Here is a 13,725-nt window from a genome sequence, read left to right as displayed (position 1 = left end):
GAACTTTGTTTATTCTGTTTAAGGCAAGTGCGAGCTCCGTGGGCGGGGAGCATGAGCATTTAAAGGGGCCGCAGCCTAAATCGGCTCATATTTAATGATGCCCCAAAATAGGCAAAAAAATCTATGGGGTATTTTGAGCTGAAACTTCACAGACACATTCAGGGGACACCTTAGACTTATATTACATCTTTTAAAAAGACGTTCTATGGCACCTTTAAATGTAATTTGATGCAATTTTTGATCATGTTTAGCTTGATGGATCATCATGGACCAAAAACTGACCAGCAGTCCAGCTAGAATCCAAGTTATCAGAAGTGTAACCCTTAAGCTATCATTGTTATGTTTCATTAATTAGATTTTTCATTTGTCAGTAAATTTTCCATGTGTTTGCTGAGATCAGATAGATGTGGAAGCATGTTTATATCGTAAGTGTACATGAACAGCTGGGAGAAAATCCGATGTGTGTTAATATCTATTGTCTTAAAGTGACAGCAGTCACCTTCTGACGATTGTGCCATCAGTGTTAATCAAACAACAAAATGCAAAGAGAAAATCACTTACAGCTCTTCATCTGAATATAGTTAGCTTTAATAGGCATTCATCTATTAATTTATACTGTGAAAACCATGCAGTGGTTACTTTACTTAGATTTCTTTTATAGGCTAGGCCTATATTACTTACCTGAACACATGAACAAATTAAAGCACTTTATTTCATTTGTATCTTTGTTTTATTGTATTTCTCAGTTTGTTTTACTTTGTTTCTTTGTTCATGTTCTTACTGTATCTTAAATAAAAGACCAAAAATGCCGGACACTATATAATATAAAGCAAAGTTAATTCAGCTCTTTTTATATATTATATTATATTACTGTATATATAAACAAAAAGTACCGATAAGAATACCGTTAAAGTACACTATAGCTTAGTGATAGTCTCTTTGGTAGAAACTTTAGTACATGCAGGTGTGCTTTTGTTAACTAACTTGAAAATATGAAACACTTAAAATGTAAATTATTATAAAATATAAGAAATGTATTACATAATATATTTTACCATATGTGTGTTAATATATCTGCAATATATTATGCATGCAGTGCCATATCATAAATCTATATATTATGAAGTATATTACTGAATATAAAATTACATACATTATGATACATTAGTAAATATATAATCATATTTTTTTCAATATATGAAAAGCGGGAATTCCTTATGTATTATTCAGTATATTGTGATAGCTATATTTGCGCAATATATTTTTTTGTATATTTTTAAATAGACTGTTAAATCATGTAACATATTGATCATTCATATATAGGGAAATATATTTTCTTTCCATAAAGGTGACCTGATGATTACAGACTGCCAGATTCAGTGTCTTTTCTCTTCATATTCTAGAGAAAACATTCCTATTGTTTATTTTCTGTATTCTGAAGGGCATTTCTCAGGATCACCTTTCAAGAGCACGATAAATACTGTGCCATTGTTCAACTAACATAATTTAACACCAATTTCATAACATATATTTTAAGTTTTCTTTATAACTAGTTTTGTTTTCTTTATAATTAGTAGGCCTATTAAGACGTTTCTGAAGGAGTTTCCTCAATGGCTGAAGTCTGCAGATGAGGGGATTCACGCCTTTTGGGTTGCTACGCAACAGCCGTCTTCTGTCACGCATGTGCGCGGTGCATAGTGGGAGTATCCGTGCGATGCTGAATCAGTGCAGGAGCGGAGGAGCAGAGGAGGCTGAAAATGGTGCAGCATCAACAAGGGGGAAAGGCGCATCGCTCGCGCCAACGGAATTATGCGGCTCTCCTTAAACTCTCAGTTTGAGATTTTACTCCGACGACAGAAGAACAGGTTAGTAGATTGTTTTTTTGTTTGCCAAGTGATTTTTTGGACAAAGCGCTGCTCAGTAGAAATCAGCTTGTCCCGTGTATGTTGGCACCTTGTCAATAGTGATGCTGCGCTGGCGCAGGTGCCCAACCGGGCACGCGAAAACAAAATCTGTCACGGTCTTGACAAACTATTAAGACACTTGGGCCCGAGTCAAAAATAGAAACTCACCCATATTTATATATATTATTTATGCTTAAGAAAAATCATGAATAATTTACATTTACATGCCACATAATGCAGCTGTACGTCAATAGCTAACGTGGCCTGTCAGTGGGAGTTGTAGTTTTTCAGGTGACAATGACCAATGCCGTTTATGTCTATTGTCTCATTGATGAACGACATATCCCAAAGTGCTTTTCGCTTCAGGCTCGAGCAGGGGAATGTTCTGCTGATGGTTAGACATTGCCCCAATGGACGGTGATCAATGGATGGTTTGGGGCGGGGCTTAGCCGTCAGGGCTGCTCATTGGACCAGACCGTGTTTGGGTGGGGTCCGTTCAGACGGATCCTTTGGCACTGCGGAGAAAGCTGAAGATGTCAGGAGGCTGAGCCCACGCAGTCCTGTGCTCCTGACATTTAGTTAAGTCAGAATAATGAAGTGCTGTCAGCAAATGCTTTATGCAATATGAATCTCATTATCATTTAGTTAAAGTGTAGGCTATGAGTTTTCCATGCTAACAGGTGAAGAGCCTGCTGCACCATGAGACTGAGGTTTATCCTTTGGTTTGGTTCCTGCACTTGATCTAATAATAATAAAGTCAGTTTCTTCTTTTTTTTTTTTTTTTTTACCAAGTGTCTATGTATAAGATATACAACATAAAACACAATTAAAGACATTTCAAACCATTTGATTGAACATTATAGCATTATATAATGTAATGTATTTAATCTAAGTTATAATGTAAAAAAGTTACTATATTTTAAAAGACAATATATGTAATTTTATTTTAAAATACTGAATTTTTTTAAGTAAAAAGTATGAATTATCTTATGATTTACAGTGAAATTCTGTATTATATATAACTCTGTTATACTTGTGTTCTTGCAGTAATGCATTGTTAAAAATTATTATTTTTAATAATTTATGAATAAATAGGCATTTCCATAATTCCTTGCATGAATGTCTCAGTAGTTTAGATTTTATTTAGAAAGGTCATCATGCTTTTGTTGCTTATTTGTTACTTAATGTTTACTACTTGTTTAATGCGTACTATAAAAGTTATTTGATGTAATGCCATATAATTAGGGAGAGTAAAATACAACGACCATCATGACCTCCCTTAGTGCTTGTAACATCACCTTTTTATGTTTGTAAGTTCTGGCAACCACAGCTGCTAGTTTTTACTTTACATTGCCATAACATTAGTGTACATTCTTGGCATAAATGATACATTTATCTGACTTTTAAAGCATTACCTTATATGTATGTTTACCTTATATGTGTTTTTGAGCAATCCATTGTATCGTAAAATAAGTCAATAGATTGGAATAATTATGTATACTGAAATGCCATCCTGATTTGCTGTTCTGAATGTTAAGGGTGGAGAATAAGACGCGGTATTCCCTAAAATACCTACATGGCTATGCATTAACTTTCTCAGATGAAGGTGTCAGAAGGGTTAAGGTGAGAGTCTTTTCAGTTTTATTAATTAGATCCATTTATAACCCATTGCATTCCTTCGAGATAAGCTTCAATTTAGAAGGTGAGAGTGATTGTGTTTTATAACGGTAAACAGAGAGAAAGTTCTGAAATGTGTTAAGGATTTAAGCATACACAGAGCATGCAAATATAAACTGGACTCAAGTCAAAAATTAGCTCTGTTTCCATTTTATAAGGTTAATAAGTGCTTGTAATATAATGAGAGCGTGCCTAAGGGTGTAGTCCAGTTCTGACAGATAGGGCCTCTGTGTCTGACCAGCTCTAGTGGATACCTGATACTCTGCAGACATTACAGAAATCTCCAAGAGGCTGTAGAGAATTTTATTCCTGTTTTGGTAAACAGCCTGTTCAACAATGGTTTAAGACTGTTTGAATGAATTGTATGTCATTTTGACCACATTTTTGCAGTGCACGCCTTTGTATGACCTTAAAAGGGGATCATTGATTATGGAAAAAAGCCCAAGCCCAGATAATGACCTCCAGAGAAACATATGTCTGTTCCTTCTCGTGTCTGTATTGTATTCTTCATTCTGATGGACACAGTGCTGTTAGGTTGTCAGTTGTGTTGGGTTTGTGGATACTTATTTTGCATTCAAAGCTTAAAGATGATGATTTTCCTTAAGTTTCCATTTTCAATTCATCATTATTTTATAATGTATTATTACTTTCATTTCAGGGTTTAAACTTGGAAATACTCTGAAAGTTTATGTTAAAATATAGAAAAGTTATTATGTAAAATGAATGAGGAATATGAACGATTTTGCATAGTTTTTGCACAAAATGAGAATATACCAAATACTAAAGCGTTTTCAAATCCATGTCATTTTTTCTGTTCAAATTTTCACTCAAATTATAGTTTCTAATGAAAAAAAAATTGTATTTGGACTCCACTGTGCAATTTTTTTGGCATGCGAGTTTAGCAGTTGTGTTTGTGCACACTGTGTTTCAGGTAAATGGCAGGGTTTGGTAAAGTGCTGGCTAGCCGATGCAGTGTGTAGGGCCCGTTGTCCACGGTGACGAAAACATGAACGGGGCGGGGGAGCAGGTCGACATCCTGCCCTCCAACTGCTTGGTGAAAGAGCGCTGGAAAGTGGTAAGTGTGCATTTGTCTATATTTAAGTGTGAGTGTGTTCGTGGAATAAAGATGCCCAAAGTTGCCTTTGTAGCTTAATCGCACAGGACAAAATGGTCCACATATGACAGCAGATGCTTTCAAATCAACTCAGTCTGGCTTCTCTCCAAAATTCTCCCAAACCATTTGGTTGTGCGCCAGTTCATAGCATTTCTCCTTCAAGCAGATGTCCTCAGAAATGATTTGTGGCTGTTTTACTGTAATAATAACTTTGATGGGGATTGTGGCAGTCCTTAAAACAGAGTGTGACTCATTCGTTAGTGGCTTAAACTTAATCCTGTCATAACTCATGCGTTAAAGCATGTTAAAAACCAAATTTAATCAATATGTTTAGTGAATGCTACTAGAATTGAATTGCATGGAATTGAATTATATCTTTCTTGAGTTTAGTAATATGTTCAGTGATTAGAGCAGCTCAAATAACTCTCAATTTATGCATGTAAAACAAGTCCAGCCAGTTACAATCCACAAAAGCTTTTTTTATGAATTTTTCATAGTGTTCTTGAAAATAAAGCTTCTTTATTGGTATCTGTGGTTCCATGAAGGAGCTTTAACATTCATGGAACCTTTTATTGCACAAAAGTTTCTTTATAGTGGAAAAATGTTCTTTAGGTTATTAATATGTACTTCACACTTTGAAAAATTTCTTTCAAAATGGTTCTTTTATGGCATTTCTGTGAAAACCACCTTTGGAACCTTTGTATTTAAAAGCATATATTGTGCGAGACCAGTTCTGACTCAAAAGCATGTGGAATAGATAGATGACACACAGGTTAAATCAATGCTCTACCATGACTGACCTTGCTATTGTTTGTGTATTCAGCTGAAGAAGATTGGGGGTGGCGGGTTCGGGGAGATATATGAGGCCTGCGACCTGTTGTCACGGGAGAATGTGGCTCTTAAAGTGGAATCCGCCCAACAGCCCAAACAAGTGCTAAAGATGGAAGTTGCTGTGCTAAAGAAACTACAAGGTGAGGAGACTGAGAGAATGTGTTTGCATTTTGTGTCCTTTATATTCAAGTCAGCTATTGACAAACAGCACAGGTCATTGTGTCACTTGCAGCATCATACTGTATGTGAGTCGAGCCAGCATCCTTCTCATCCATCTCCAAGACACTTTGTGATTTTGTTCCTTATATTTGTGTTTTAGTGGTTTAATGTAAGGAAAATTCAACATATGTGTCATAAAACAACATTTAGGTATCCTTGGCAAACTTCTTCTGATTCAGGGCTGAGTTTCACTGTTTTCTTTAGTAGGCAGCTTGTATACAGTATGTGTAACGCAGAGTGTTTCAGAAACGAGGAAGAGGAGGATCCAAGTGCAGTATAGCAGTTTATTAACAAAATAACATGAAAACATCCAAGCAACAGGAGACACAGGCAAAAACCGGAGTAAATCCAAACCAGGGGCAAAACAGAACTGAAAACACAATATATCCATTAAAGACAACACCAGAAAAAAAACATGAGAAACACTGGGGTAATTATACACAAGGGGGTGATTGGCAAACAAGATACACCTGGGAACAATCATAGAACTACAATCAACTGAAAAGAACTGTAATCAACAAGAAAAACTACAAAAACTACAAAACTGGCACACAGGACAGGGAGCAGGAGCAGAAACAGGGTAAAATCAAATTAAAAGTCCAGTTAACGAAACACACTAAACACAAATCCATTGAATACATAACAGTATGTTTTTGTTTTTTATTCATTGTTCATATAATATCTGCAGTGGTCACATTATCATTCTTGCAATTCAATAAAAACAGTGTATTTTGTGGTAATGTTGTTCCTTCTCAAGTTACCGGCCAGTTGGCGAGACTGTTCTATGTATATGTCAAAGCTAATTTTTACTTGCATATGCCACATATATATATCGAGGTGTAACTATTCAAAAGTATGGGTCAGTACGATTTTTTTTTCAGCAAGGAGGGATGCATTGAATTGATCAAGACATTTATAATGATACAAAAGATTTCTATTAGCATCAAATAAATGAATAAAACATTCTATTCATCAAAGAATCCTGAAAAAAATATTTTAACATTGATGAAATGAAATAATTATTGAGCACCAAATCAACATATTAGAATGATTTCTGAAGGATCATGTGACACTAATAGCTGAAAATTCAACCTTGCCTGACAGGAATACATTATATTTTAAATGATATTAAAATGGAAAAAGTTTTAATTTTTAATAATATTTCACAATTTTGTGTTTTTTACTGTAGTTTTGATCAAATACATGCAACCTTGCTGAGCAGAAGAGACTTCTTTCGAAAACATTACAAAAATCTTACTCAAACTTTTGAATGGTATAGTACATATTTGTATTTAGATAATGTGGCATCAAGCAGGATCTGTAAAAATATATGACTGTTCATCTGTTAATATGCCCATCATAATGTTTTCAGATGTGCTGCTCACATGAAACACACACAGACTGTGACTTTCATGCCTGTCAAGGCAGTTTGCCTCAGCTGTAGTTCAGGCATACCACTGGGAGTCTGTAGAATTAATGAGCGTGAAGAACTGAAGGAAAGTGGGATTACCACACTTTTTTCTCCCTCCCTCTCTTTTTCTCCACTCTCTCGCTCTCACGTGTCTTTATAACCTTCATGGAGAACACGCTGGAATTCCAAATGTCACCGCCTCTGTCTGTACCTGCATTCTGAATGTGTTTCCTATGTGTGTGTCCACAGTCTACACAAAAAAGTTGTATCTGTGACATTACTGCTTTCTGTATTTGTGCAGGAAAGAATCATGTTTGCAAATTTATTGGATGTGGAAGAAACGACAAGTTCAATTACGTTGTCATGCAGTTGCAGGTACAGTATTTTTTTTCTTCTGTTTTATATGTGTGTGAAAGAAACTGCAGATGATTCTCTCTTTCTGTAGGGAAGGAATCTCGCTGATCTCAGGAGGAGTCAGCCTAGAGGGACGTTCAGTATGAGCACGACTCTACGGTTGGGGAAACAGATCCTGGAGTCCATTGAAGCCATTCACTCTGTGGGCTTCCTGCACAGAGACATTAAACCTGTACGGCTCGCTGTTAGCGTCTGTTCTCTTTCCCAATCAATTGACCTGGGTTCTGTCAGCTGATGCTGGTTTCTCTTTTATCCTTAGTCTAATTTTGCCATGGGCCGATTGCCGTCTACCTGTAGGAAGTGTTACATGCTGGACTTTGGTTTGGCACGACAGTACACTAATACAACTGGGGAGGTGCGGCCGGTAGGTATTCCGTTTAATTTCTTCTTCCTTCTTTGTATTCACTTAAAAATTGTTCAATTTAAAATAATAATAATAATAATTCAGTGGAAATAGCACAAAACTTATAAAAAGCAACATTTTCCCCATTTGTTTCTTGCATGTGCAGTTTTTATATTTAGTTGTGATTCTTTATGTTTCCGGAGTTATTTCTAGGGATGCACTGATATTACATTTCTGGCTAAAAAATTATAATAAACTTAGGCATCACATAATAATGTAAAATAGTAAAATGGACATTCATTTTAAGATTTGCTTAAGTGTACATTTGACAGTGTTATTAAATGAGTTTTTATAAATAGCAACGAAGGTAATCTAATTGTAAAAACATGAGAGATGAGCAAGCACAATTACATATCCAATGTTGACTGATACCAATAAATAAATAAAAATCTCAACTGATATGGTGCAAAATATATCATGCATCCCTATTTATTTATTATTTCTTTTAATTTGCCTTTCACTAATGAATTTTATTATTTGTGTGTTTGAATTCATTTTTATGTTTCACTTTTCTCAGTTTTGTTTTGCAGTTCTGTTTTGGCTCATGTTGAATCGCATGCTCCCCCGCAAGATGTTTGTCCCTGTTACCATAGCGACAGTCATATTGTGAGTTTTCTAAGATCTTGGAAAGATTATCTTGAAAATTACACACTCTTCTCTAACGGTTGTGCCCTTAAATTTCAAATGCTGAATCCTGCAACATACCCCCTTTGGACATATCCACACCCATGCCGTACCGTCTCTCACTGTACCTGCATCCTACACATTTACTTCCTCTATGTAATAAAGTTTCTGTACATGTCTTCAATTAACTGAGGCTAAGAATCCCCAAAAAGTTATAAAAACATAGCTAAAACATATATGATTCCTGCCGTTCCACGTTCCTTTCCATGTTTGCTTTGTTTTTATTATGTATTTACTTATTCCAACCAAAGTGTATAATGAAAGTGATATGAATTCTTATTATGAGACTCTTTTAAATGTTCTGCTTTAGCCCAGGACAGTGGCTGGGTTCAGAGGAACAGTACGCTACGCTTCGATTAACGCTCATAAAAACAAGGTAAGTGTAGTGTCGGCTTCAGAGGGGACGGCCACAGACTGAACACACTCCATCACTTACTGTCTAAAGCATATCACGCACATAAATGGCAAGCACTGGCTGTGTTTGCCAATTTAAAAACTTATTTATTGGCTTTATGCAGTGTCTAAGTGGATGATTCTGGGCTAGAATAAGCTACAACAAGAACTCTTTTTTTCTTCTTAAAAGGAAATGGGTCGTCATGATGATTTGTGGTCGTTGTTTTATATGCTGGTAGAGTTTACTGTTGGACAGTTACCATGGCGAAAGATAAAAGATAAGGTAAGATTACACTCATTTTATCCAGGGACTATGAAGATGATGGAACTGAATTGAGTGAATTAACCCTTGTTAATTTCTCAGCCTTGAGAGCTTTTGTTTAACATATTTCAGTGTTGTTAATTGTGTCTGTAATGTGTGTCTGATGAACAGGAGCAGGTGGGACAGATTAAAGAGCGCTATGAGCACAGGATGCTGTTGAAACACATGCCTGCTGAGTTTCATGTCTTCTATGACCATGTGCTGGATTTAGATTACTACACCAAACCTGATTATGAGGTAAACCCTTCACACACATCTCTAATAACCCACTTGTGGCCTTACCTCCTCAGTGGATTTTTGTTTGTGTGTGTCTGTGTTCTTGTAAATGGTTTATGAGGACACAAATGTGTACAATGACATGGGTATTACAACGTAAACATGGTTTACAAGGACACACTAAATGAAGGTTTTTTTTTTTTTTATTCAAAAAAGTTTTCTGTGATGGGTAGGTTTAGGGGTGTAGGTCTAAAGGGATAGAATATAGTTTGTATCACATAAAAACCATTACGCCTATGGAGAGTTCCCGTAAACCACATATACAAGTGTGTGAGTGTGTGGCAACAGTTGCAACTGCTGAATGTTTGTACACAGTTTATTGAGCATATTGATTCAATTGTATTATATTTATACACATAGTATTTACAAATGTATTATTTTGAGTGAAAAATGAATTCCTAAATTTCTTTCCTTCTTCTGGTCTAGTTGCTTATGTCAGTATTTGAGAACAGCATGAAAGAGAGGGTGATAACAGAAAATGAGCCATATGACTGGGAAAAATCTGGAACAGATACGTCCCTCCCCACCAGCACACACACACCACCACAACAAAACACACGGCAGACTGCTGCCATCGTGGGGTAAGATTATGTACACACGCTTACAACAGTATCAGACCATTTCCTCAGTGGAAAGGGATTCTGGACTCTGAAATGAAACTGGATTGACTCTGTTTTGACTGTGATTCTGATATGGCTTTGAATTGTCTCTCTTAGGGTGGTGAATGTGACACCGGTACCTGGTGAGCTACCAAGAGAAAACACTGATGATGTTCTGCAAGATGAACACCTGAGTGACCAAGAGAACGCCCCGCCTGCTTTGATACCCAGCAGGCCTAGCGAACCTGCTCCTGCCCCACCTGTTGGGGAAGGATGGGATGAAACGGACTTCAATCGTAACAAACTCAGGATCAGCATCAGTAAGGTACTATTTTTTTATGTACAATGCCCAATTATTCAAATTAATTTTATTCTAATTAGTTTGAAACATGATTTTAGATCAATTTAGTGTTCAAAACTGCTTTCCCTCCCAGACGCAAGTAGCATCAGAGGATGGGGAGGAGCCTGCAGGAGGAGGGAGGTCAGTTTCCCCAGCAAGGGGTGGAGAAGCAGATGCTCAGGCCCGCCCTCCAAGGTACCGAAGAGTAAACAGCCCAGAATCAGACCGCCTGTCTGCTGCAGAGGATAGAGGAGACGGTGGAGATAAACGGTAACATTTATAACTCTATCCCTCTGGCTGACATTTAAAATGGCTTTCTAAGGCTATGTTCAAACTGTCAGTCCAAATCCAATTATTTGTGTATCTGATTGAAATATGATCTAAAATTATTGTACCGCAACTGTCCAGATCCGATTTGTGTGTCCATGCTGCTCTTTCATTTTCTGGAATATCTGCATTGGTTTTTATGGCAAGGGCGTTGTGTTGGTAGGCATTTGCCAAAAACAACAACAGCCACAACATGGAGAGGTTTGCAATACAGATGTTGTCTTATTAACAACTTGACAATGTGTAGCTGCTGTGTTTGACTACTGTGTCTTATGAGGCAGCAGCAGAAATGTAGTATAAGCTTGTATGTGTGGCTTTATTCCGTGCCGTTGTTTCTGAATGTAGCTTAAAGGGTTAGTTCACCCAAAAATGAAAATTCTGTCATTTATTACTCACCCTCATGTCGTTCCACACCCATAAGACATTTGTTAATCTTCAGAACACAAATTAAGATATTTTATTGAAATCTGATGGCTCCGTGAGCAATGGACACTTCCTCTGTCAAGATCCATAAAGGTACTAAAAACATATTCTAATCGGTTCATGTGAGTACAGTGGTTCAATATTAATATTATAAAGTGACGAGAATATTTTTGGTGTGGGAGCAATTGACACTTCCTCTCTCAAGATCCATAAAGGTACTAAAAACATATTTAAATCGGTTCATGTGGGTACAGTGGTTCAATATTAATATTATAAAGCGACGAGAATATTTTGAAGCGCCAAAAAAAACAAAATAACGACTTATTTATTGATGGCCGATTTCAAAAACCCTGCTTCATGAAGCATCGGAGCACAATGAATCTGTGTGTCGAATTTGCTGTTCGGAGCACCAAAGTCACGTGATTTCAGCCGTTCGCAGTTTGACACGTGACCTGAATCATGATTCATAAAACAGTGTTTTGAAATCGGCCATCACTAAATAAGTCGTTATTTTGTTTTTTTTGGCGCTTCAAAATATTCTCGTCGCTTTATAATATTAATATTGAACCACTGAACTCACATGAACTGATTTAAATATGTTTTTAGTACTTATGGATCTTGAGAGAGGAAGTGTCATTGCTCCCTATGGAGGCCTCACTGAGCCATCGGATTTCAACTAAAATATCTTAATTTGTGTTCTGAAGATTAATGAAGGTCTTACGGGTGTGGAACGGCATGAGGGTAAGTAATAAATGACAGAATTTTAATTTTTGGGTGAACTAACCCTAGTCCATGTCCTTCTTTCTTCAGTTGAAAAGAAATTAAGGTTTTTGAGGAAAACATTCCAGGATTATTCTCCTTATAGTGGACTTCAGTGGCCTCTAAACGGTTGAAGGTCAAAATTAAAATTCAAAGAGCTCTTCACGATCCCAGATGAGGAATAAGAGTCTTATCTAGTGAAATTATCTGTCATTTTCTAAAAAAAATTTAAAATTATATACGTTTTAACCACAAACACTCATATTGAACTAGCTCTCTTCTTCTTATTCTCTATTAGAATTCCCGCAGTGTAGACACTGCTAAGTGTATTACTGCCCTCCACAGGTCAAAGTTTGAACTAATTGTTATATACTTGCACAAGCATATTTAGCATATTCAAACTTTGACCTGTGGAGGGCAGTAATACACTTAGCAGTGTCTACACTGCCGGAATTCTAATAGAGAAGAAGAAGAAGAGAGCTAGTTCAAGATGAGCGTTTGTGGTTAAAACGTATAAAATTTAAAAAAATTTTTTAGAAAATGTCAGATCGTTTCACTAGATAAGACCCTTATTCCTCGTCTGGTATCGTTTAAAACTCTTTAAAAGGTTAGATCACCCAAAAATGAAAATTCTGCCATTTATTACTTACCCTCATGCCGTTCCACACCCATAAGACCTTCGTTCATCATCGGAACACAAATTAAGATATTTTAGTTGAAGTCTGATGGCTCAGTGAGGCCTCCATAGGAAGCAATGCCATTTCCTCTTTCAAGATCCATAAAGGTACTAAAAACATATTTAAATCGGTTCATGTGAGTTCAGTGGTTCAATATTAATATTATAAAGCGACGAGAATATTTTTGGAGCACCAAAAAAAACAAAATAACGACTTATTTAGTGATGGCCGTTTTCAAAACACTGCTTCAGGAAGCATCGGAGTATAAATGAATCAGTGTATCGAATCATGATTCAGATCGCATGTCCAACTGCCAACGGCTAAAATCACGTGACTTTGGCGCTCTGAACAGCAGATTCGATACACTGATTCATTTATGCTCCGATGCTTCCTGAAGCAGTGTTTTGAAATCGGCCATCACTTTATAAGTCATTATTTTGTTATTTTTGGCACTCCAAAAATATTCTCGTCACTTTATAATATTAATATTGAACCACTTTACTCACATGAACTGATTTAAATATGTTTTTAGTACCTTTATGGATCTTGAGAGAGGAAATGGCATTGCTTCCTATGCATCGGATTTCAACAAAAATATCTTAATTTGTGTTCCGAAGATTAATGAAGGTCTTATGGGTGTGGAACGGCATGAGGGTGAGTAATAAATGACAGAATTTTCATTTTTGGGTGAACTAACCCTTTAAGGCTGCACTGAAACTGTTATTTTGACCTTCAACTGTTTGGAGGCCATTGAAGTCCATTATAAGGAGAATAATCCTGGAAGTTTTAATTTGAAAGTGAACAAATCCTTTAAAAAGGATTTATAAAAATTGCATTTCATGTGAATTTTTTTTTTTTTGCTGTTCACACTTGCTAAATCTGATCAGATTTCAATCAGATATGCTAAAAATTTGATTTGAACTGACAGTGTGAGCGTAAGTTTAGTTCACCC

The 13,725-nt window shown here is 36.4% G+C and overlaps 1 protein-coding gene across 1 annotated transcript in view; it reads left to right on the top strand.

Moving 5' to 3' along the window:
- The first annotated feature begins 4,548 nt into the window (after positions 1–4,548).
- Positions 4,549–13,725, top strand: part of ttbk1b (tau tubulin kinase 1b) — a 32,652-nt gene continuing 23,475 nt past the window's right edge. Inside the window, exons 1-11 of the mRNA XM_067367793.1 lie at positions 4,549–4,656; positions 5,519–5,666; positions 7,458–7,531; positions 7,602–7,742; positions 7,830–7,934; positions 8,968–9,033; positions 9,241–9,333; positions 9,484–9,609; positions 10,075–10,229; positions 10,365–10,572; positions 10,682–10,857. Of these exons, the coding sequence (XP_067223894.1) occupies positions 4,549–4,656; positions 5,519–5,666; positions 7,458–7,531; positions 7,602–7,742; positions 7,830–7,934; positions 8,968–9,033; positions 9,241–9,333; positions 9,484–9,609; positions 10,075–10,229; positions 10,365–10,572; positions 10,682–10,857 (1,400 nt within the window). The remainder of the gene's footprint in view (positions 4,657–5,518; positions 5,667–7,457; positions 7,532–7,601; positions 7,743–7,829; positions 7,935–8,967; positions 9,034–9,240; positions 9,334–9,483; positions 9,610–10,074; positions 10,230–10,364; positions 10,573–10,681; positions 10,858–13,725) is intronic.

This window comes from Chanodichthys erythropterus, chromosome 18 (genome assembly GCF_024489055.1).
Source record: "Chanodichthys erythropterus isolate Z2021 chromosome 18, ASM2448905v1, whole genome shotgun sequence".
Classification (NCBI taxonomy): domain Eukaryota; kingdom Metazoa; phylum Chordata; class Actinopteri; order Cypriniformes; family Xenocyprididae; genus Chanodichthys; species Chanodichthys erythropterus.
The sequence above is the reverse complement of the archived record's forward strand: the minus strand, read 5'-3'. Positions and strand labels throughout refer to the sequence as shown.